The 25,925-nt window shown below is 44.6% G+C and overlaps 1 protein-coding gene across 1 annotated transcript; it reads right to left on the bottom strand.

Moving 5' to 3' along the window:
- Positions 1 to 1,201: 1,201 nt before the first annotated feature.
- Positions 1,202 to 25,270, bottom strand: LOC308130154 (plexin-B1-like; the record flags this gene model as incomplete). Its single annotated transcript, XM_080496353.1, has 16 exons — positions 1,202 to 1,349; positions 3,883 to 3,957; positions 4,123 to 4,198; positions 6,572 to 6,636; positions 6,717 to 6,864; positions 7,745 to 7,905; positions 8,905 to 9,077; positions 9,790 to 9,874; positions 9,997 to 10,100; positions 11,012 to 11,189; positions 12,107 to 12,253; positions 22,032 to 22,166; positions 23,522 to 23,798; positions 23,926 to 24,020; positions 24,536 to 24,709; positions 25,229 to 25,270. The coding sequence occupies 16 exons, from the start codon at positions 25,268 to 25,270 to the stop codon at positions 1,245 to 1,247; spliced, it is 2,040 nt and encodes a 679-aa protein (XP_080352479.1). The 3' UTR covers positions 1,202 to 1,244.
- Positions 25,271 to 25,925: the final 655 nt, after the last annotated feature.

Genomic DNA, 25,925 nt, shown 5'->3' with positions numbered 1-25,925 from the left:
TTGGACCGACGGAGGAAATCACGCCGGAGCGTCTCAACAACCACAACTGAGGATAAAGTCGCCGCTCCGGCAGATCACAACCATGTAAAGCAAAGCAAAAAGGTCAGAACTCCTATGTGATGATTTGAATCTGACAACACTGGATTCACGGCGTGGAACTTAAAAACAAAACAACAAAAACAAAAAGCGACATATTTCCGGTGAGGCTTGATGTTTCTTCGACTCCACGTCGGTTAAACTTGGGACGGATTCCTTTTTTTGTTTTTTTCTTAAAAGAAAAAAGGTCTAAAATCTGTATCGACTGGTGAGAAAACACGTCGGGAGTCTTCAGCTACGTCTTTTCTGAGCTCCGTCAAAATGAAAACTCTTAAGAAGTGGAAGTCGTGAGTCTGTTTGAGATTGTGACGGGATGATGGGCACCATGCAGCATGCTCGCGTCGGGACGACTGCTTTCACCCTTTTAACCACGTCGATACCGATTCCAGCGAGAATCCTCTCCACTTTCTGGAGTTTTTTTTTTTTTCCCCCACACATTTTTGTGTCCCCCAAAAACGCTGACTCAGTAAGTTGAGAGTCAGCGGTATCGTACCGTCCAAGACCGACGCTCTAAACCGTCAAAGGAAAAGGAATTTTTTTTTTAAAGTGAAGAGAAACCAGGGCGACGGTTAACGTGAGGCGGCGGCGGGATCAAGTAAGACTTGGATGAATGATTTAAAGAAGGAAACGTCAAGAATCGTTTGTCGTTTTTCGTAAGACTTTGACACGACTGGGTAAGAAACTCTGTCGGTGTTAAAAAAAAGGTCAAGTCCTCTTTTCTTTTCTTCCCTTTTTACGTCCTTGTTCAACGTCTCGCCAGGCGGGAATGTTCTGTGCAGTTCCTCTCCTCACAAAAACATCAAGTAACAAAACAAACAAACAACAAAAAACTGTGATTCTTCTTTCCGGGTGAATGAATCCACAAGAGGGAAAAAACTGTCTGAAGAAGTTCCTGCTTTCATTCGCTTCTTTTCACATTTTTCCTCCACTTCCCCTCCTCAAGTCTGTGGAAAACTGGACGGTGTTCCGGAGCTTCTCCCCTCCGGCGTCACAAAGTTCCTCAAAGTAAAATCACAGTATGTGCCAAAGTTCTCCTTTGTCGTCCTTCATAAAGGAAGGAAAAAAAAAACCCCAAAACAAAACCAAGCAGGGTTTTTCTTCAGGAGGAGAAGTCTTTCTTCAGAGGTCGATCCAGGCGAGCCTCGGGGTCATAGATCCGTCACCTTGTTCTCCACGGCGGCGGCGATCTGCTGGAGCCGGTAGCCCAGCTGCATCTTCTGAGCCGTGGAGTCGTCCTCCAGAGCCGTGATGATCTGAGAGCGGCGGGGAAGAAGAAGAAGAAGAAACATTCAGGGGACATCCTCACCACCCCACACCTTCTCCAAAAACATTCCGTCACTATGAACGCGAGGCTTCAGGGCCTGTAGTGCACATGCCAGGCCTTTAGGGGCGCTGTGACTCACCAAACACACCAAAGACGCAGAAGAAGACAGAGCACAAAGAACTTTAGAAACTGATTCTTGCTCATAAACCTCTGTATAATTCTAGTTGTATAGGTCTATGGCCGCGCTCTTCCTGCTGTTAGCGTCATGTAGCTTTGTGGGTTAGCCACTCGCTGTTGACGCTTTTCCACGACATGTAAAAACCAGTCGCTGTCCTGGCGAACGCCGTTTAACGTTCCCATTTAAGCTCAAACTGTGGGGGGAAGATTGTAGCTAAACTATCTGTCTGTATTTCACTCCGTCTGTCTAAAGTCAGAGCTGTCCGTGTGAGAAAGAATCTGTCAACGTCAACCTGAATCTGCAAACGTCGTCTGTCTGTAATAGAATCTGCACATGGAAAAAGATTGGTCAGTTCGTACAAAGATATTTGTAATTAAAAAATCTGTTTTCAGTTTCAAATGCTGACAATACAGACAACTCACCAGTTAAGAGTCGAGCAGATTCACACTTGGTTGTTAGTTTGTTTTGTTAATAAGTGACTTCTGCTACAGTTCTGCCTTGACAGGAGTCCAAGCTGTAAAGTGTGGGTTTTGATGCCCTGAGCTCAGGCTCACAGGCTCCTTCATTCTGGCAGTCTGCCAACAGGTTGAGAACAGACTTACCAACTACTAATATCTTTGTACGTATCGACAACACATTGTACTCTTTGAAATACAGAAAGTATCGTACCGTTTGTTTGTCTTATTTTAACATCAGCTGCTGCTAACGGCTCCTTGAATAAGTCACCAGTTAACAGGGGCACCAGTGAAACCGAGACACCAGGCAGTGAAGCGCGATCGTAACAATCCACATTTTGTAATATTACTGATATAAATATGGAAATATATACTAGTCGTCCCTCACTATAACGCAGTTCACCTTTCGTGGCCTCGCTGTTTCGCAGATTTTCTTGTGTGCAATTTTGCATGTTTTTTTAACAGCGTATGAAGGTGCACAGTGTTCTGCATGCTGATTGGCTAAGGGAGAACCTGCACATTGTATTCTGTGTCCTGATTGGCTAAGGGACTGTAGACACTTGTCAATCAATCTCCATGTCGTGTCTCATGTCCTTGAATGTGTTCGACTTGTCAAATATACGTCAACGTCTGATCGACAGCAGTGAGACTCTGAAGTCCTGCATGTTTGTAAGTTTAGTTCCTGACAAACCCACAATGTCGACAAAACGTTCTGCACCGACAAAGGAACCTGCGGTCGCAGCCAGAAGGCTGAGGAATGTTTATGTTTTAAAATCTACCAAGGTTTGACCTTTGAGTGTTTAAACAAGAGAAATGTGAGGAAATGTTAATTCCTGTCTGAGAAAAGTGTATAAAGTGTGTGGTGACGGGTTTTACAGCCTTTAAACATATATAATACTAAAAAAACAATCAGTCAAATCCTGTCGTAATGGGGGTTAAGTGCATCATTTTGTGGTCATGCAGTGACATCTAGTGGCCTGATGTGGTATCGCTTGATATATGGGTCGTTTCCAACCAGCCAGATAAATAAAAAAAGAAAGTGACTGGAAAAGACGGTACTTTGATGGACGTGTACACAAGCTCACTTTCTAGTCATTTTCCTTTCCTGCCACAGGGATTTCTTTGCCCTCAGCTCAGACTTCCAGGTTCACATTTGAATCATGTGATCAAGACATGAGCAGCTTGTAAACCCAGAATGACCAGAATGAGCCTGTCAGTCTGCACCGAGGGCAAAGAAAGGCCAAGTTACAGGCTGAAAGTCGCAAAACGAGACACTGAAATATTGAACATCAGCATAAAACGCCGATTGTTGTGGAGCACAACACACAAAGACACTTCTGCTAATGACACATTGATGTTTCAAGGCAGGATTTTGTTGATCTACTATTATTAGAAATGGTGGAAAGTTCAGTTACATTTCTGATGTTACAGGAATAAACTTTAACTTTAGTTTTTCTACAAAATATCAGTTATGAAAGCAGATCAGGAGCTTTGGAATTGAATTAAAGTAGTGATTTGTGGTTTTCCTGTCACAGGATGTTGTATTTTCTGCTGTTGTGATGCCTGAGCAATAACATTTATTTGTAAATAAAAAGCTTATTTCATTATTTGAGTTGCTCAGCGTCACACAAACAAAACATTCAACTCTTGAAATGTGTGGGGAAAATAGTTTCTTAATTTGTTTCTTCCTTATTTCTTGGACATTTAAAGGCAGAAGTGATTTAACTCCTGCAGCTCTCTGCTGCCCCCTGGTGGCGATTTTGTGAACTCTGGAATAAAAAACCCTCTGATTCCTGGTGATAATCTGACAGCGTTTACTCAGATTTAGTGATTTGTGCTTTGGAATACCTCTCAGCCAAAGCGAGCAGCCGCGTCTGTGAGGGACTCACCTGGTCGTAGTATTTGTTGATGTACTTGTACAGCTCGTGTAAAGCCACCAGGCAGTTGACCTCCGCCGCGTAATTCTGTGTGAGGAGATTAAAAATGGAGAGACGTCAGCGGGCGGAAGCTGCCTCGGCTGTCGTTCATGTTTAATTCCCGGCTCTTGTCATGCAGCCGCCCGGATGGTGGCCTTAATAATAATAATAATTAAAAAGTGACGTTACTGATGCTAACAGTGAAACACGTACGCGGGAGAGTTCAGCCAGAGCCGAGTTCATTTCCTGGTCGCTGGCCGAGATGGTCTGACGGATGTCGGCGTAGTACCTGGAGGAGGAAGCAGAACCAAACGCTCAAACAACGAAGGATTGGTTGATTGACATCAACACCTTTTCACAAATCTACAGTAACTGTACAAGCAGGATGATTGTTGGATTAAAGGATTAAATAGCTTTTGTCTTTTCAGGCATGTTGCGCTAGGTATATGTGTTCTATGTGTATTTCTGTGTGTACAATGTGTGTGTACGTTGGATGGAGATTCTATTTTGTGTATTTCCAGAAAATATAGATTCAATCAGATAGATTCATTTTGAAAGGGTTTCATGTGTATTATAATACTAATACTAATAAATAGGGATGTCCGATAATATCGGAGGGCCGATATTATCGGCCGACATTGACTTAAAAATGTAATATTTGGAAATATCGGTATCGGATTTTTACAACCGATATTGGAATTTCCGAGTCTGCATGAACGCAGCATGGGACGTTTACGGGCGCGCGCTTGATGACGTTTAACAACAACTAATACAACATGCTGGACTCGTGGCTAAGAAGGAGAAGCCCGGTGAATGAAATGTCCGTGGAGGACTGGAGGCTCAACCAGGCCCTCTTCCCTGCTGGTACCAGTACCTGACTGCACCCTGCACCAGTGTTGACAGTGAACCAGTGTTCACACTGGTACCAGTACCTGACTGCACCCTGCACCAGTGTTCACAGTGAACCACTGTTCAGCACTGGTACCAGTACCTGACTGCACCCTGCACCAGTGTTCACAGTGAACCACTGTTCACACTGGTACCAGTACCTGACTGCACCCTGCACCAGTGTTGACAGTGAACCACTGTTCACACTGGTACCAGTACCTGACTGCACCCTGCACCAGTGTTCACAGTGAACCACTGTTCAGCACTGGTACCAGTACCTGACTGCACCCTGCACCAGTGTTCACAGTGAACCACTGTTCACACTGGTACCAGTACCTGACTGCACCCTGCACCAGTGTTGACAGTGAACCAGTGTTCAGCACTGGTACCAGTACCTGACTGCACCCTGCACCAGTGTTGACAGTGAACCAGTGTTCAGCACTGTTGCCCACATCATTGATGAGAAGAGAAATCACAGACATTGCTGAGATGCTGAGACGCTTGTATTCATACAGAACAATCTCCCTCTTACACATGAGGACATGGGAAAAGAAATAGACCAGTTATATGGACGAGTCAACTTCAGTCTTTGTTTTTGTTGCACTTTAAAGGAGGGCTGTTTTAATTTTGTGAGCATTTCTGTGCCTTTCTTGTTTATATTTGCACTATTTTGTTACTCTTAAAAGAGATTGAGCCCAGTTTGAGTATATTATTTGACAAGTTATGGCCAGTTATTCATTCATTGACTGTTTACAACTAATGGACTGAAGATATGCCTCTTCCTTTTTTTTTATATTGTCTGTGGTGTTGTTGAGTTTGTTGTTGAGGTTTCTCTCTAACACTAAATACATATGGCACTTTTTTCCAGAATTTAAGTTGTTGTTCTCTTATTTTTCTCAGTGTGTACATTTGGAAAGCCATGTTTGATTCACATATGCATCCAGTGGGGCATCACAATAAAATTAGGCATAATGTGTTAATTCCACAGTAGGAGATATTTTATGTTGTTGTTACCTAACAGTTTTGATGTAAAAAGCCAGCATATATCAGTATCGGTGATATCGGTATCGGTGATATCGGTATCGGTGATATCGGTATCGGAAATTAAGAGTTGGACAATATCGGAATATCGGATATCGGTAGAAAAGCCAATATCGAGCATCCCTACTAATAAACTACTACGACTACTACTGCTACTACTCATAATAGATTTGACTTTTAATGCACTTCAGATTGCTTCAATGTAAAAAAAAAAACAGTACAAAAACCTCTTTAAAGATTATTCACACACATTTAAAGAATTTCCCTCCAGGATTAATAAAGTACTTCTTTGCATGTCGTTTCATAACAAGCTGAACAAATAATAAAAAATATATGCAAACATAAATTACAAAATAAAACAATTATTTGACCTTTCTGGCCATTTTTAGTAGTTTTAGCTTCAGATGTATTTACAGTAGAATTCAAATCCCTTTGAATATTTCCATTATTTGTTGGATTTAATTGAATCCTGATGAGTCGATGGTGGAAAACGTCAGCGGCAGAAACATTTGGTGGAACTATTTGCTGACGGAACCTCTGGTGTGAGAAGATCCATGTAGGAAACACAACCTCCGTCCCGCCGCTGCTTCCATACGTGAGCAGTGTGAAGTGCAGCAGTCTGCTCTGCGCCCAGCCGAGCATGAGCGCCTCGCAGGCTCCGACTACCGTCTGTCTGGAGCCCCCCCCCCAGATGGCCTGGGGTCAGTGGGGCGACTGGCTGCCCCGCTCCTACCTCTCCACCATCTGCTTGTAGCGCGGGATGTCTCTGGCGTACAGCAACTTGTTGATGGGCGAGTCCTGGGCGAGGGAGAGACCAGGGTGAGAGTCACAGAGGAGGAATCTGGGGGGGGGGGGTCACTTCACGCTCGCTCGCTCACCCGTCCCAGCTTGTGGTCGGCGATGGTGCAGGAGTCCATGAAGGTCTGGGCGATGACGGACAGCACGGCGTCCACGTGGTCCGACGTCTGCACGTCGAAGATGAACTGCGGGTTCTTCAGGATGTTGATCCAGAACCGCAGCGGCAGACTGTCGGGTGGGAAGAGAGTCGTGTGATTCATGAGTCCCATGGAGCTGGAGTGGAGTGCAGTGGAGTGGAGTGGAGTGGAGTGGAGTGGGGTGGAGTGGAGTGGAGTGAAGTGGAGTGGAGTGGAGTGGAGTGGAGTGGAGTGAAGTGGAGTGGAGTGGAGTGGAGTGGAGTGGAGTGGAGTGGAGTGGAGCGGAGTGGAGTGGGGTGGAGTGGAGTGGGGTGGAGTGGAGTGGAGTGGAGTGGAGTGGAGTGTGGAGCGTAGTGGAGCGGAGTGGAGTGGAGCGTAGTGGAGCGTAGGGGAGTGGAGTGGAGTGAAGTGGAGTGGAGTGGAGTGGAGTGGAGTGGAGCGGAGCGGAGCGGAGCGGAGGGGAGCGGAGTGGAGTGTAGGGGAGCGGAGTGGAGTGGAGTGGAGTGGAGCGGAGTGGAGTGTAGGGGAGTGGAGTGGAGTGGAGTGGAGTGGAGCGGAGTGGAGTGGGGTGGAGTGGAGTGGAGTGGAGTGTGGAGCGTAGTGGAGCGTAGTGGAGCGGAGTGGAGTGTAGGGGAGTGGAGTGGAGTGGATCAGGATGCCAGCTGATCACAGGAAGTCCACACTGACTCGCTTACGTCTCATCAGGAAGAGACAAACTGGGGAAAAATTAAACGCTCGAGGCTGAAAACACAAACATTTCTTCCTAATCTGGTTCAGGGAGCTTCCTGAGGCCCGTCTCGTACAGAGGAACACCACAGATGACCACGAGGGGGCAGAGTTGTGCAGCGTGAAAGATCCTTTGTGTGTGTGTGTGTGTGTGTGTGTGTGTGTGTGTGTGTGTGTGTGTGTGTGTGTGTGTGTGTGTGTGTGTGTGTGTGTGTGTGTGTGTGTGTGTGTGTGTGTGTGTAAACCTGTTGGTCTTCCAGATGTGGATGGTCTCGGGGTCGGTGATGTTGTGCTGCAGCGCCTGCTCGTCCAGCAGGTCGAAGAAATACTTGACGGCCAGCGGGACGGGCCGGCTGGTGCTGAGGATGGCCGTGAAGAGGTCGTCCACAAACTTCTGCAGCGTGCCCTGAGGGACCAGACCACACCGTCTCACCACGCCTCTCACTAAATACCCCCTGGGGGGGGCAGTCTGGCTTTCTACCAAGTCCACACCTTCTACTTTAACTCATGTTTAGTTTCCCAAAAGTTGGAAATACGTCATTCTTCTTAAAGAATAGTTATCATATCTATTGTAATGATTGTTCATTTAAATAAAAACTGTTCATGGTTGGCAATGTTCTTAATTTGCATATTTTTCTCCCTATAACATTTTTTAAAAATGTTTCTTACTGTGTATTTGTCTACTGAAGTAGGAGAGAGGAGCTTCAATATTTATCACAAATAGATGCAGAAATAAAGACAATTAAAATGATAAAAGAAAAAATATTGCTCTGAAAATGAATACCATTATTATCACTATTATTAATATTATTGTTGTTGTTATTATTATTAATATGCTTGTCAATAGACAATTGTATCAATTTAATGTAGATTTTAATTTATAATATTGATTTATTCATCTATTTTCCCCAACACTAATCATTCTTATTTTAGAAAAAGGAATAATAATTTAAATAAAACTTTTAAAAATGTAAGAACATTTATTTTATACTGAAAATTTATTATTGTATTTTATAATCAGACACATTACTATTATAGTTTTTTTCTGTACTATTAATTTAATCATATGCTTACTTGATGTTATGTTACAACGTATAACCACTTGTATGTCTTGTTCAATTAAATGATTCTCCACCACGATAAAGATTACGTGAAGGTGACGCACAGTAAAAGAAGATATTTTTCATATCTTAACAGCAACATGTTTATATAATCTATTGACTTCATAAAGACATTGAATGTGGTTTTATTACCCACTTTGTGACTTATTTCACATTAATTATCAGTACAGCATATTTTCGGAGGGATGTGACGTGTAGTCCAGGTCCTACGGTACTACGTGTGGTCCAGGTCCTATGGTACTACGTGTAGTCCAGGTACTACGGTATGGCAGCGGTGGCTGTACCTTCATGGAGAGCAGGCGTGTGAGGTAGATCTCCGGGATGGCCTTGGCCCTCTCGCCCCCTCGCTCCCTCACGCTGCCCCTCCGGTGTTTGGGCAGCTCCGACTCCTCGCTGGCTTTCACCAGGTGCCACAGCCGCACGCCTCCTTCGTCCCCGTCGTCCAGCATGGGGGTCTCTGGAGGGAGGGGGGGGGGGGGGTTTAACGTCTCCACAAATCACCCTCAACTTCATTCAGACCATCTCAACTGAGTACCAGCCAAACACTGACCTCTGCTGGCTGCTCAGGCTCAGTGCAGTGTCTGACTGTGTAACGCAGGGGCGTCAAACTGATTTCAGTTGAGGAGCCACATCAACCTGACCTCTGACCTCTGACCTCTGGAGGCCCAACAAGTCAAACATTACATATTAAACTGCAGATGTGGACAAATGTCAAAGTCTTTCCTTCTTTTGATTCTTTTGTAACTGCAAGAATTTCCAGACTAGTCTGAAATTTACATATTAAAAGAAATCAGATATTATTATATTTGTAAAAAAAAAAAAACACTAAAAAAAACCCTCAGTCGCCTGTATCGCCTTTTTACACTTCAAAATCACATGACGGCCGGATTAGATCCTCTGGTGGGCCGCTTCTGGCCCCCGGGCCGCATGTTTGACACCCCTGGTGTAACGGATTCTGAACATAAGAGGCACTAAGATGTCAAATTTAACATCACGTGAACAGAATCAAAACTAGTTTGAGAGAATTGAGCCTGTGAGTCTGAACTCAGGGCAAACCAATCCCTTAAACACCTTCAAACCACACACACACACACACACACACACACACACACACACTGGCCAGGACCTTTCCAGGTCCCATCAGACCACGTCTCCTTGTCGGTACTCACTCTCTCCAGGCATGTAGTCGTGGCTGTCGTGGAGGTGGTGCTTGTTGTTTCTGGGGACGAGGGCCACCGTCGCTCCGTCAGGCACCTGAAAACACACCGTCAACCTTACTGGAGCTTTTCTGTGTGTGTGTGTGTGTGTGTGTGTGTGTGTGTGTGTGTGTGTGTGTGTGTGTGTGTGTGTGTGTGTGTGTGTGTGTGTGTCCTCACCTTGTAGTGCTGCAGTGTGTTGAGGCGTTTCCAGGATCCCTGAACCACGGACGTCAGGTCCTCGTCCGAGAGGATCAGGTGACCCGCCACGCCTGCACGCCACTCTGAGGGGAGAATTAACCCACGACACGGCTGAGAGACTTTTCAAACCAAAGTGGTGAAAAAAAAAAAAAATCCCTCGACCTTTTTGAAAGAGACGAAAAGTCTTAAAGACACAAATACCTTTTTACACTTCAGCAGTAAAATTAACACAAATTAATTGTTAAAGAATTATTTTAAATAAATAATAATCCCAAATAAACAATAATCCCCTTTTAAAAAGAAAGCAAGAAAAATACATTCCTTAAATATTTGTAAATAAATGAATAAATACATATTTTTAATAAACAGAAATAATAATCCTTCTACCAATAAATAAACCAAAAATAACCAAGTTCTTAAGTGTTTAAGATATTAATACATATCTAAAATATTCTTTTCAAAGAAAGAAAAAATTGTGTTCACCTCTCGTTCAATATGTAAACAAAATGTGCAAAAAGCCACATGATTACAGTCCAACGCAGGAAAAGTTTATTATTGTATATTATTATACTATATATTATTATCCATTGTGAAATAAATAAACACAATTCTTAAATACTTATTTCCAAACAAACAATATATACACGAATAAACATTTTTCAAGGAATAAATATTTGGAACATTTGGTTTCAGTGTGATTTGTAATTATTTGCTGATCTGATGTAAACTGGACAGATGAAGAAAGTGAGCGTATAGAATAAAAACATTTAAACGTGAGATTGAAAGGAATCTCGTTATTGGTTAAAATTAGAATTATCTCAGTAAGAACATCACTTTTAGGATTAGTCATGTTGAAGTACGGGATTATTTGAATCTAATTCGTTGGACTTTTGAAGGTTTCTTTCTCCGTTTCATTCAAGAAAGAGAGAAAAAGAAAGAATAAACACTAAACTACTTCTACATTTCTTACTAGAGTTAATAGATAAAATCGTACCGAGGAGCAGTGAGTCGATGTGCGGCCTCTGTGAATACGACGTGCCCTTCCAGGTTTGTTCCAGAAGTTTCTCCTTCACCTGTGTGATGGTGTCACAGTCCAGCACTTTAGCGGGAACCGTCGGCGTCGCCGTGACGACGCTGCCGCCGCCGCCGGTCGCCGTTGCCACATTCAGAGTCTGGACAGAAGAAACGAGACTCATCAGCCTCTTTACCCGGCTGACTGTGCTGGGACAGGGGGGAGGGGCTATTTCCCCCTCATGATGTCACAAAGGGAAAACCGCCTGTATGAGCACACATTCAGTAGGAAGTGGAGAAAACGAGTGAGGGAGACGACAGACTTTCTGGAGCCTCACACAGAGGATATAGGGACACATGTCACTGTTAGAAAACCACTATGAAGTCAATTTTGCATAATATGGCATCTTTAATATAAAGTATGACAAATTACAGCTTTTTTTTTTAAATGTCCAAATATTGTCCTTATGTCAACTTCCATTTTGCCAAAAAAACACATTTTATGATACCATGGTGGTACTGTAACCCATTTTTAAGGCATAATTTGTGTGTTTAAATGTGTTTATTTCACTTTTTAGTGAATCAGAGAAGTTAAAAAACAAAGAATTCTTAAGCGAGTGTTCTGTCATTAAACTTCCCGTTTAACACTTTTTAATGATAACTCCAAACACTAAAGTAGCTCTTCCTCGTCAGTTATATATATTCATAGAAAGCCTTTGAGAAGTAAAGTTTTTTGTTGCCGTTGATTATTTTTCGCCGATTAAACATGTCTTTAGAATCTACAGTTCTGTGGTTTGGAGGAGCTCAGTGAATGGAAACACGATGAATCACTGTTATAAAAACATAAAAACGTGTACATTGCAGCATGCTGAGCCGCCCTGATTATGCATGTATAAATAAAGTAATAATCAATAAAAAAGAATGCACTTTGTATTGTACTCGCTGATCATGCTGCTTCATTATCTGACAAAGTCACAGATTAATAGAGAAAATAGGAATTTAAAAAGAATGTGTGAAAATGGTGCTAGAATGTGACTGTCCAGGATGTGTGATGGGGGGTGGGGGGGGGTTCCCTGACCAGCGTCTTGTACTCCACGTCCTCTCGCAGCAGCCGGTTGTCGTTCAGCGTGTACTTGGCTTTCCCCGTCACGGCGTCCACCGGTCCCTTATCCACCTGGTGCTTTATGGCTCTGAACAGCATGTAGAAGGACTCGCCTGCAGACTCCTGACAAATACAACAAGCACTTATCAAACGCCTCCCGGGCAACAAAATCAAAGAAACTCCACTCAATCTCTTCACAGGAGGGTTAAAAATGTTGTTAAATAAATGTGTTTGTGTTGAAGAGTGACCCAATGTTGTGTTTTAATGTCATAAATCGTCATTTCACCTCCTGTTTATATCGTCAGAACAGTCAGAGCTGATTTTTTTTATTCTGCTTTCAGCCACTAGAGGGCAGTGCTGTATCCTATCCTCACATGTGACTTTCCCAGGATGAAACTGAACCGTTTCGTTTTTTGGGGATAAAAATCAATCCATGTCGTTTTTCCTTCTGTTTGGTAGACTTTCTCTAAACGCCTTACAGATCAGCTGCTACATCTGGATTTATTCACTGTAATGCTCAGGAAATAAATAACAAACACAAAAATCCCAGATCCTAAATGTGTTAAAGTAACATATTTTAAGTTGTTCGTTTTTTAAAGAAAAGTAAAACTTCCTTCGTTGGTGCCTCACAGTCAGTTGCTGCACCTTCCTCAGCAAGAAAAAGTACATTTGATAAAGCATTTAAAATAAGAACAGAAAATGTTGTTTTGTGTTCAAGAGGAATAAAAAGATCTTAATTTGTCAGGAAAACTATTTTGTTAAAAAAAACATTTGTACAGCCGACACACTGAATCATGAGCTCAGTGAATCTTTACATCCCTGAGAAAATCTTAAAAGTTGGGCTTTATAGCTTGATTTTTAATTTTACTTTGATTTTGACATTTAATTTATGTGTGTGTGTGTGTTTGTGTGTGATGTCTCTGTGAGTGAACTATCGTTCTACTGTTGTCTCTCATACCCTCAGAAAGGTGAAGAGACAGATCGACATCCAGTTGGTCAGGAGCTTCTCCATCACCGACTCCGTTCTGGAGACAAAATAATAAAAAAACGTGTCAGTAGTAAAAAGCGTCTGTCCATCAGGAGCAACGAGGGATGCTAAAGGGTCACCAGTTAACAGGGAAACAACTGGAAACCTCTTATCCTAAAAAGACGGTCTGGAGTGGACGTAGAGAGAGACAGCCTGTTGTCAGTAGAGCTCAGTAGAGGGACTTTTAGACTGGTACCTGATGGAAGTCTATGAGATCGTTCCCAGCGTTTGAAACACCACTAGAGGGCGCTGCACAGCAGGACATTGGAGCTTCAGGTAGATGGTATTGAAGGGACTGAGGAGACGGTGGACAGCATTGAGATGAAAACAACCTGGAATATAAGCGGCTGCAGGGAAAAGCCTTACTACAGGGACGTGACATTGATTTACTTCTAATTCTCCTTTAACACACAAATGCATTGCAATAAACGACTGACTGGACCTCCGGAAACACTGTTCAGTTTGAAAAACTTTGGTGCCCCACTCCAGATGTTCAAACATGTGTGACTTCAGAAGCTGATGGTTGGTCTCCACACACCATATTAGTCACTTTATTGTTTTCTACTACGTTATTCTGTAGGATGTAAAGTGGCAATAGGTGATTGTTATACACATTGCCCTCTGGATTTCTTCTCTTTTACTTCCCTTCCTACACTGTGTGAGAGAGAAAGTCAATAGACAGACGTATACGGATTCTGTGCATTTTCACATCTTTATGAGGAAAAACATTTTCAGAACTTCTCAATATTTGTAGGGACTTTGAATACAGTTATAAACACACAAAAAGGCTGGAACCCGTCACATAATTCAAATTTATGTCTTTAGAAACCATTCAAAACAAAACAATAAAACAAACCTGGTCTGCAAATGCAACGTTGCAAAGAGAATTGTGTGTTGGGTCTGCCGAGGTCCCAAAGATGAAAGACGTGGCACAGATGTGACATGACGGGACTGTGTGAGGCTGGTTGTTACCTCCATGCCGGCTGGACCTGTCTGTCGTCCTCCGGAGGGTCTCCGTCTGACACCAAGCAGGGCACTGTGTGCTCTCTGGAGCGTTTACTGAAGGAGTACAACAGGGAGGCCTTGGCTTTCTCCTAGTACTCTGACCTTGACAGGAAATAAAAAATAAAATCTCACAATTCCATTTTAAAAATGCCCCTCTCAAAGACTCCACTTCCACTGAGAGCAGCTTCGTGTGGTCGAAGGTAAAGACTTGATAGAAGAGGAAGAGGCAGGCCCGCCCCTCCCTACACGCAGAACACGCGCTGTGCGTAGGGCCCCGCGATCCATGGGGGCCCCATTTTGCGCAAGTGAATTGAATTTCCCTCGGGATCAATAAAGTATCATCAATCTCTGCAAATGCACAAAGGATGCGCTGCATTTTGCCGAGAGACGCGTAGAACACCGCCACCAAGTCAGCCCGAGGCAGGAGAGAGAGAGAGAGAGAGAGAGAGAGAGAGAGAGAGAGAGAGCGAGAGAGAGAGAGAGAGCGAGAGAAAGAGACTCAATGATTGAAAGCGCGAAGCGTCACCATCTGACCAATCAGCGGTCAGACGGGCCGACAGAAAGTTGTTTACAGGTAGAGAGGAGAGAGAGAGAGAGAGAGAGAGAGAGAGAGAGAGAGAGAGAGAGAGAGAGAGAGAGAGAGAGAGAGAAGAGAGAGAGAGAGAGAGAGAGAGAGAAAGAGAGAGAGAGAAAGAGAGAGACAGAGAGAGAAAGAGAGAGAGAGAGAGAGAGAGAGAGAGAGAGAGAGAGAGATTTTTTTTTTGATTTTTAAAACACTTTTTTATTTACACTAGATTGTCAGAAGACGGTTACATTGTGTGTCAGACATTTTTTTTTTCTTTTTTTTTTTTCAAACAATCATTTTTTTTAAAACCGTGCAAACTGCAAATCTTCATTTTCTAAAAAGCACAGAATGTTCTTAAAACACCAGACCTCTTTAAAAGAATTCAGGTTATTGTTTTGTTTAAAAAAACGGTATTCAAGCCAGAGTCTGGATTTGACATTGACTCGCCACACTTCCATGACATCCTGCCCTTCTTTGTTCTCCACCATGTTCCTCCTGCTGATATAGATTGCCATCTTGGCCTCACCTGAGAGGAAATTCAGGAGCTGCCATTTTTCTTTTGCACTTTTTTTGTAGCCAGCTCCCATAATAAAATTCCTCTCAGTAAAAACAACACTAAAAAGACTAAAAACCATTGTTAAAAGAGTGAAGAAACCTGCGAGTCTCTTGCACCCGATAAAAACATGGAAAACAGTCTCTCTCTGTGCACAAAATGGACAAGTGTTTAAAACAGCAGGGTTAATGATGGAGATAAAAGCGTTTGAGGCGATCGCACCATGTAAAATCCTCCACTGAAGGTCTCCAGTCCGTTTCTTTAAGGGGGGTTTGTAGAAGATCCTCCACTGTGGACCAGGTCCGCCCTGACCCAGTCTTTGTGACCACACAGTGGAGGGTCTGCTGCTCAGTCCACCCTTGTGGATGCTCTTCACACAGTTCTGATAAAATGTTCGTTTGTCTGCCTTGTGTAATGACAGTCTTTCAGGCTGTGTGGTTTCTAGGAGGGGGCCGGACAATCCCCCCAGCTCCGGGCTCAACAGGACCTCGGGGAAGGGGTCTGCAGCGTCCGGGGAGAGTTCTCCTTGGTTGTACTTCCTCAGGAGGCTCCTGTCTCTGACTGTGAGGACCCTCCTCCAGGTCTCCAGGAGCCTCTGGGACACCCGGACAGACTGCAGCATCAGGAGAGAGCCCAGGGCCTTGATGTTGCTCAGGTCCGGCCCCACAGCATCCACAAGCTGACCCACGGTGAGGGTCCCAGACTGGATCAGCCTTCCCGTCAGCCCAGGAGTTGTTGCTCCGCTGATATCCAGTCTGGCTCCGTGGATCAGGGGTTCTTTCAACAGCCAGTGCAGAGAGTCGGCTTTCAGGCACCTTCTATGGGTAAATAGAGCCCAGCATTTAAAAACACTTTGATAAAATGGAGGAAGCCCTTTGAGATTTAGTAATTTGGGATCAGTTAGGAACAGAGCATTATCCAACCCCAACTTACTGGCACGCCTCAGGATGCAGCTGGCCACGCCTCTCCACACCAGATCTGCCGGGCCTGTGAGGTACCTCTGCAGGAACTGGAGTCTAAAAGTGGCAGTCCGGCTGGCCAAGTGGACAAGGCCCTGACCCCCCTCCTCTCTGTCTAAAAAGAGCACCCCCTGTGGCACCCAGTGCAGACCATCCCAGAAGAAATCTATTATTTTCTTTTGAATTTGAGCCAGGAGACCTGGAGGAGGGTCTACACAGGTGAGCCGATGCCACAGCTGGGATGCTACAAGATTGTTTAAAACAAGAACCCTGCCTCGGAGTGACATTTTTGGGAGGAGCCACCTCCACTTGGAGAGCTTACCCTCAATTTTTTCCGTGACGGTCTCCCAGTTCTTCTGAACAAAATGTTCTTCACCCACATGTATTCCTAAGTATTTTAACCCATTTCTTTTCCAGGTTAAATTCTGGGGAAGAACTGGGAGACCGCCATGCCACCTGCCGATAGCGAGGGCTTCACTTTTTTCCCAGTTGACCCTCGCTGCTGATGTCACGTTAAAATCTCTGATTATTTTACTTAAAAGGTCTATTTCTTCCTGGTTCTTGATAAAAACAATGAGGTCATCCGCATAGGCGGATAAAATCACGCCTTCACTAAAACCCGGTAAAAACACCCCCCCCACACTAGAACGTATCTTATTGAGGAGGGGTTCCAGAGAGAGTGCATAGAGCATCCCAGACAGAGCGCAGCCCTGCCTGACACCTCTACACACTCTAAAAGGAGCACACAGACTGCCGTTGAACTTCAGCACACTCTCAATGTCTCTGTACAGCACCTTGATCTTGGCTATAAAACCAGCGCTGAAACCGAAGCTTTCCATGACCCTCCAAAGGAAGTCGTGTTCAACACGGTCAAAAGCCTTTTCCTGGTCTACTGAAATCAGACCAGCATCTATATCCAAAGAACTAGAGACTTCCAAAATACCCCGAATCAGGTGGATATTATCCACCATGGACCTGCCGGGGACACAGTAGGTCTGATCCCGGTGGATGACCTGCTCCATAGCTCTCCCCAGCCTGGAGGCCAGGACCTTGGAAAGGAGTTTGTAGTCCACACAGAGCAATGACACGGGGCGCCAGTTTTTGATGTCCTGCAGGTTCCCTTTCTTAGGGAGCAGAGTGAGGACTGCCCTCCTGCAGGACACTGGCATGGAACCAGAGGCCAGACATTCGTTGAACACGTCCGGGACATCCTTGCCCAGGATGTCCCAGAACGTTTTATAAAATTCAGCGGTGAGCCCGTCAATCCCGGGAGACCTGCCCGTTGGCATCGCCTGCAGTGCTGCCCGCAGCTCTTGCATTTCTAGGCAGGCCTCCAGATGTTCGTTGGTCTCCTCGGAGACTTGAGGCAGTCCCTCAGGAACCCCTCGAGGAGACCTTGCTCCTCCTTGTACTCACTCTCGTACAGGGACGCGTAGAAGCTCACCGCTCTCTTCCTCATCTGGCTTGGTTCCGAGATCTCCTGCCCCGTGTCTGAGAGCAGTGTGTGGACCACTTTCCCCTGGCCATTCTTTTTTTCCAGGCTGAAGAAGAAGCTAGAGGGAGCATCCATCTCATTGATATTTTGGTACCGGGACCGGACCAGTGCGCCCTGCACTTTAACGTTCAGCAGGTCGGCTAAAGCCATTTTTTTAGTTTTGAGGCTTTCAAAATAGCCTCGATCTCCTGTGGACTCTCTTAGATGTTCCAGTTCCACTATCTCGGTCTCTAGTTTCTTCAAAGATCTGGTGATGTCACTTGTGACATTTAGGGTGTGCTGCTGACACAGGAGTTTGATTTGGGTCTTACCGTGGTCCCACCACTGCCTAAGACTGCTAAAATCACCTTTCCTCTGTCTAAAAACCTCCCAAAAAAAAGCTAAAGCCTCTCTAAAACTTCTGTCTAAGGTTAAAACTGAGTTAAAATGCCAGTAGGCGCTTTTCGGTATAACATTCCGGACACAAATACTATTTAAAAGTAAACAATGATCAGTAAAACCAACAGGTAAAATGTCACATCTCTTAAAAACATTAAAATGATGTTTAAAACAATAAATACGATCTAACCTGGCTGAGGAGATCCTGCTCTCTCTAAAGTGGGACCAGGTATACTGACGGCAGTCTGGATGCATCCTTCTCCAAACGTCCACTATGCCCTGAGAGTGGACCAGCTGCTTCAAGGCGTGTTGAGAGGCTGGATGAGGCTCTGCATGGTTGCGGTCTAAAGCCGCGTTTTCCGTACAGTTAAAATCCCCACCCAGAAACAAATAGTCCTCCGACCCACACCCACTAACCACCTCAGTTAGCTTGAGGAAAAACTGCTTCCTCTCTGCACCGGCTGTTGGGGCATAACAATTAATAAAAACACATTTAAAATGGTGGAACTGAGCTTTAACTAAAAGCAACCTCCCCCCTACACAGTGCTGGACCTCCAGTGAGTTGGGGTTAAAAGCCCGGGAGAAGAGGAGGCCCACTCCTCCACTGAGAGGAGTGTGGTGGCTCAAAACGGCCTCCCCTTTCCACTCCTGCCTCCACTCAGCCTCATTGCTAAAATCACTATGGGTTTCCTGAAGGAACAGGACGTCTATCTTTTTGAGTGTGGCTGTCTCATAGATTGTTTGTCTTTTCCTCAGATCTCTGGCTCCGTTTACATTTAAAGTACCTAGTTTAAAAACATCCATAATAAAGGAGATGTTTAAAACCAGGATAAAAACAATAACATTAGTTAAAATAAACTTGGCTGTCAGCTTCATCTCGTAGCTGCTTTTTTGTTTTCAGCACAAGTTTCCTGAGTCTAAAACCCTCCTGCTCTGTGAGGCCAGACTGTCTGCTGCTCATATGGAGTCTGGCCGAGAAAATAAAAAGACTGAGGTCTGGGAAATGGTCCTCTATTTTCACTCCGTGCTGATTTTTTGTCTGTTGTAAAAAGATTTTAAATTTTTCTGCACTGTAGGGTATTTTTGTTGTTTTTTGAGAACTGTTAAAAGAAATATCGCTGCTGTCTGACACACATTCACTTTCACCGTCTTCTGACACTCTGTTTTCTCCACAGCTTTTCTTTGCATCTGTGTTTTTGGTTTTTTTCCTCCTTTTTGTAGGTTTGTTTTTTGCGCTCTTTTCCTCCTCCATTTCTGCCTCCTCCACCTGCTCAGCCCAGGCTGCACTCTTTTCTGGCTCCTCCACCTGTTCTGCTCTGCAGCTCCTTCCTGCCTCCTCTCCTTCCTCCTCTACCTGCTGCTCCTCAACAAGCTCACTTTTTTTGTTGTCTCCTACTTTTTCTCCTTTTCTTTTTTCTCCCTCCACCTCACCAGTGATATTTACAATTGTTTCATTCACGCTGCATTCAGTGCCATTCACTCTTTCTTCCTCCTCCCCAGCCCCACCCGACACACTCTCCTCACTCACGCTCACATTCACACATTCACCCGGTGTATTTACATCACTCACCCCGTGCTTGGTGCTCTCCTGGTCGGTCACAGCAGCGCGTCTCCTCGGTGAAGCCCGAGGAGCGGCGATCGGTCGCTCAGATCGAGCCCCGGCCACCGCATCTCCCGGGAGCCCGGACCGCGGAGTCACCGCCGGGGGGGGGGGCCCCAGGCGGAGGTCCGCGGCCCCGGCACCGGGGTAGCGGCAGCCGCGGCGGCGGCGCCGGGGGTCTCCGCAGAGCCGGGCTGAGTCGACTCAGCTCGCAGCGGACAGGATTTCACCGTGTGCCCCTCCTCACCGCAGCCGAAACATTTCATTCCAGCTGAGCTCGCGAAAACAATGTAGTCATAATCATTTACTCTCACACGGAAACGGAGGCTGAGCTCCTCACACCGGTTATTGAGTATCATAAAGACTTGTCTCCTGAAACATGTCGTGTGTTTCAGCAGCGGAGACTTAATTCCAGAGGCGATGTCTTTGTAGCTGGAAACTACTTTGCCAAATCTGGAAAGCTCCTTAGTTAGGAGCTCGTCTGGCGCATAAGGAGGGACATTGGACAGGATGACCCGGACAGCCGGCTGAGACAGCGGCTGCACCTGGACAAACCTGTCCGACACGGTGATTCCTGTCTCCACTACGGAGTTGGCCTTCTCCACCTGGTCCACAAAGACCACCACGGCACCGTTCATCCGGGCCGCCGCCTTCACGCTGCTGTAACCAACCTTCTCCCCCACAGCCAGAGCAACCTGCTCCACACTGCAGGGGAAAGGTGCAGAGATGCGCACCCCGTGTTTGCGGGTGAGCTTCCTGAGCTCTGACATGGCGGCAGCCAGTCCCCGGCAAACACGGACCACACAAACCCACCGAAACCCAAGAAAGATTGAAATAAAACAAAAGGTGCTCTGTGATTATTAAACTACAGTGATTGTGAACATTAACAAAGAACAGAACAAGAAAAAAAATCACATAAAACTGTGACAAACGCTCCCCGCTCACACACACTCCCAGCCCTTCCGCACTCCCAGCATGCACCGAGAGAGAGAGAGAGAGAGAGAGAGAGAGAGAGAGAACTCCTCTTTCCCAACTGCATTCTCTTTAATGTACTATATTCTCTTCCTAAAACATCAGTGTGTATCCTCTTTAGCTCCTCTGCTAGGTTTAGCTCTCAGTTGGCCAATTTTGCTCAAAAACGTATCCACCCAAAGCTTTAGTTCATGCTGGAACCACAGTTAACTTTTTCTCAATAAGTAGTTACTTACTAAAAATGTTATGAAAGCCCCTCCAACTGTAATCAAAAAACGTCAAGGCCATTTATACCATCTATAATAATTCTTGGTATCAGATTGGATCAGTGGGATTGTATATTACATATATTGAATTTTGTTTTTGAGAGAGAGAGAGAGAGAGAGGGCTTCCAAACGTCAATACGATTCGGGAGCTAGCAAAAGAAAGAAAAAGTCCAAACAAGAAGAGGCTCGTGCTTCACTTGAAGGTGGGGATGTTGTTGAAAACTTACCTTCGCTCATCAATGGCGCAAGAACGGTTGAGTGGCCTGGCTGTGATTAGCATCAACTCAGAAGTGGCACAGCAGCTGCCATATGATGAGCTCATTGATGACTTTGCATCCAGAAAATGCAGACGTGTGCATCTGTAAAGTTCTTGTTCCACTGTTGATAGAGGCTGTTCATTTGATTCGTTAGTAATTGTAATTTATTATTATTGTTATTGTTATTATTATATTATTATTATTATTATTATTATGTTATTGGAAGGGGGGCCCCAAAATAAAATCCTGCTTAGGGCCCCCACTTGGCCAGGGAAGAGGGGATCTGAAATCAGGGCGTATAATCTCCATGAAGGCGTATAGAAGAAAAAAAATAAATAAATAAAATCTCACAATTGCATTAAAAAAAATGCCCCTCTGAAAGATTCCACTTCCACTGAGAGCAGCTTCGTGTGGTCGAAGGTAAAGACTTGATAGAAGAGGAAGAGGGGATCTGAAATCAGGGCGTATAATCTCCATGACGGCGTATAGAAGAGGGCCAGGAAGATGGACGGGATCTTTACAGAGAGAAAACCTACCCAGGCTGTATATGGACAGGATCTGGTGATTCAGCGGCGCTCTCTGTCTTTGGGGTGCCCGACATCTTCCGGCTCCTTGCATTCACTGTCGCCTTTCTGCCTTTACAGGACTCCACCAGGATCTCCTTTTTAGCCTGAAAACTTCAGAGATGTCAGATAAATGAAGCCGGCTACATTTTCCTGAGGTGCCGGCATGGCGACCCAAAGCTGCAGAGGATGTGTTCACATTTAAAAACCCTGGCACGAGCAGAAGGTGACTGGAGGAAGGAGGAGGGCCTGCAGTTGTACCTCCTGCTCAGCAAGTCTGTTTCTCTGCAGCTCCTTCTCGTGGAGGAACTTGGCTCGGTGGAGGAGTCGCAGCGCCTCGTCTTTCATCACCTGGTCCTGCAGCCTGGGCCTGAAAGTCACCTGGACGGGACATCTCTGAAGAGGAAGAAAGAAGGAAGGCATCAGCAGAGGCACTGCTTGTGTCTATTTCAGCTTCTTAATTCAATACTGAAGAGTGAAGATCTAAATTATTTTGGGCAGTATTCTTTTTATTAAAAATTTTGACTGACGTCCATCTGGGATCTAATCTTCTGATTGCAGGTTATTTACTGGATTCCTTCCACTGGGGTTCTATTAGCACAGAGAACTACAGACAAATTGTGTCTACAGAGGAAAATGCTTGTACAAATGGAAAAACTAAGACTTCTATTCAAATCATTAATAATAATAAGCGTGCTGATCTTAAAATAGTGTTTCTTCACTTCCATCAGATGTCCAGCAGAGGGAATCACAGCACTGTAGCCACAGTAACTCAGCGGAGGCTTTGCTCTATCCGACTGTAAATGTGTGTATTATCTGTACTGAGCAGAGCTGTGAAGAGACGATTTACCCTGCAATCATTACGTCTTGCATGAAAATCCTCCTCAACACATATAAAAGTGTACTTCTTCACTTTGGTTTGGGTTAAACATACAGCAGAATCCTGCTCACCCAAAGACATTTTCCATTAGGTTTGGGTATTTTTTGCAACGGTTGCTATGGTGAGATAAAATATTAAACACAACCTCCAGGGGATTATTGAAGAATGGGGGACATTAACAAATTCTTCAGTTTACTTTGTTAATATGAATAAATGCTTGGTTTGAACACTTAGCGGTCCACATTAAAGCACAACACAACATTTCAATACTGTACAGTCGTTGAGCTGCAGGAATGACGACAGACACATTAAGAAAAGAAGGACAGTGTTGTCCTCATCATCATTAGTTATTTTCTTGTTGAAATCATCCTCGGAGTTGATTTGTATTTTCTCCTTGTAACAACCAATAATGCCAGAATGTAATACCTGCCAATGATGTAATAATCTTAACCTTTCTCAACATAATAATGTCAATAATGTCGGCACTCGCTAATGATGGAATAGAACATTTGAGCGAAAAACATTTTTCCAGTAATTTAATAAGTTATTACCTTAATGAAGAACAATTTAAAGAAAACTTTTTAACATTTAGTAAGTGCAGCTAATAATACAATAATACATAAATAAGACTACATTTCTTGGGAATAAAACTTTTTGTTGTTTTGCATGTATCGTGCAGTTTGTTTATCAAAAACGGATATAATGCATTCCATTTTCTGTGTCTTTCATTTGTGGTTGTTAATATTCTATTTTATTACATTATTAGCTTAAATTCAAAATGGTAAAATTGTTGTGTTCCAGGCAGTTATTCCGTTGTGGGTTGCCACACTCCTTTATGTTCAGCATTAACAGAAGAGGCGCTGCGCTGCACCTCTCCGGGGAGCAGACGTCCTGCTGCAGGAGTGATGCTGAGGTCCGAGTCTCCTGGAACAGCGAAGGAGAACAACCTGGGACCCGCAGGAACCCCGGTGTGTTTTCCCACTGGGCCTGACGTCTGTTTGGACTGGTTCCGCTCGGTATGACGGTTGGCCAGGTGAAGGACGGCGGTGGAGTGGTCGCCCACTGCCGTGGCCCCAAACTGCACCAGAGAGTGTGAGAGCTCCAGTGGCGGGTGAACGCCCACCGCCCGGCACGGCAGCACAAACTCTCTGAAGGTGGCGCAAAACAAATCCATGGGAAAGTTCATTTTAAGAAGGTTAATGCATGCGCAGTGAGAAACTATTGAAAAAAAAAAACCTGTTTATTCCAGATTTGCAGCGGAGTTGGAAATGGTACTCTTTGGCAAATCTGGCACTGGAAATCCGAAGGATCTCCAGGGTTTCTTGAGGAAGCAGTGTACCAAACCCATCATTTGGCTGGACGTCAATAAACTGTGAGAAAGACAAACAGTTCTCAGTCAATTCAAAGAGCTCCGATTTCCATCTGAAAGTTCTAACCCTGCAGATGAGAAGCAATCACAGAGATTATGAAACTGTTTATAGGTTTGTTTAATTTTTTTCTTCTTCCCTGCAATGTTCATCTCGGTCTTCATGGGGTAGCTTTTATTTGTGGAAGCTTCCATTCCTACACGGGATTTAGATTGCCTACTCAAGCAGAGCAGATTCGTCGAAAACAAAGCATGAATGCAGTTTATCTTAGTGACTCGTGCTCGCACTGTGTACACACTCTATGAAAGCTGTGTTAAGTGATCACTAATGCAAACTACTTCAAATAATGGGAAGCCCACGGTGAAAAGAGAGAGGGTCAGTTATCAGAAGTGTACAATTAAATAAAAAAGCCCAGCGAAGCAGGAGTGATAAACGAGACTTTCTATTTCTACCTGGAAACCAGTGATTGTGCTTCACAAAGACCAGATAGTGAAGGATACAGAGCAGTCATGCCGTACCTCTGGGACACCCACAAAGCCAAAGTCCTGGGGCAAGAGGGAGAGGTTGGTGAGGCGGACACTGCTCTTAACTGATTCTGAAATGGAGCAGAAGCCAAAGTCCACCTCGGTGCAGTCAAACTGCAGGTCCGAGGACGTCACCACGGCGTGGACCGTGAAGCACGCCGGCTGCACCTGCACAGACATCAAGAACCTTTGGTCATTACACAATAGTTTCCTTTGGTATGATTCTACCAGCTGCAGCAGGAAGATATCCAGTTTAAAAAGTGGCCATGTTGCTGAGCAAACTCTCTAAAATGAGATCAGTGAAAGAAACATCATCAATAATGCTGTCAGCTGGTTTGGCCTATACAATACCATTACATTTTAAGTCTTTATGAAAAGATTTTCACATTCTGATTGAAGTAAAGGATACTCAGGGACAGATCTTATTTTCCCCCCCTACTCGTCGAGTGGACTAGTGAGCCATGGGTTGCACCAGTCCTGCACACTTTGCACTAGTCCTGCACCAAGTGAAATATATATTGTCAAACAAAAAAGTTTCATGTTGTATTAAAATTACGATCAGAGAAATAACTGTGTGCAACTGCAACACACTAATGTCACGGATAGCGGACAGGACCCAAGTGCAGGACTCTGGAGGCAGGCTGAGTTCAATCAAGTCTTTTATTGAAGATGACTATACAGACTGACGTGTTGCAGCTCGCTCTTCCACCTGAGGAGCACAGCAGACATGACTCCAAAACACTGGACAGAACGGACGAGACATGGATGACTAACAGACCAACAATGAATAAACACAGACAGGACATATATATAGGGCAGGGTGATGACTGGAATTGGCCCCAGGTGTGGAACGGGACCGCCCAGACCTGTGGCCCGCCCACTCTTAAGGGAGATCCCAGCCTACCTCCTGACAAATCATTTGTGTTGCAGGTGCATCATCCTAGAGTTTTCTTATGGTGCACGGCAAAAAACTGGAAAAACAGCTCAGGACGTAGTCACCCCCCCCTCATCACCTGCCTGCTGCTGGGGGGGGGGGGGTTACATTTTGCTTAGACAATGGCTTCTGCACATCGTGCAACAACAGCTTGAAGTTCTCCAGTTGTTATAATGTTTGTTTATATGTACAAAAGAATACTAGAGAACTAATAACTAGTTTTACACAAAACATTTATTGTAGTATCATACATTAAATGATATTATTCAGTGACCAGAGTACACCATTAAAGACACAAAACTGATGCATGACAGAGTCCAGTAATGTAGAACACAAACTAACAAAATGTGTATCCAGTTCATTGTCACTGAAATATTTTGAAAACAAGTATTGAAGCACAATTCATGAACATTCAAATGTTCTTATTTCAGGTGTCTGATCGAGGGACAG

Source organism: Blennius ocellaris (genome assembly GCF_963422515.1).
Source record: "Blennius ocellaris genome assembly, chromosome: 5".
Lineage (NCBI taxonomy): Eukaryota > Metazoa > Chordata > Actinopteri > Blenniiformes > Blenniidae > Blennius > Blennius ocellaris.
Note: the sequence above shows the minus strand (reverse complement) of the source record. Positions and strands in the feature narration are given on the sequence as shown.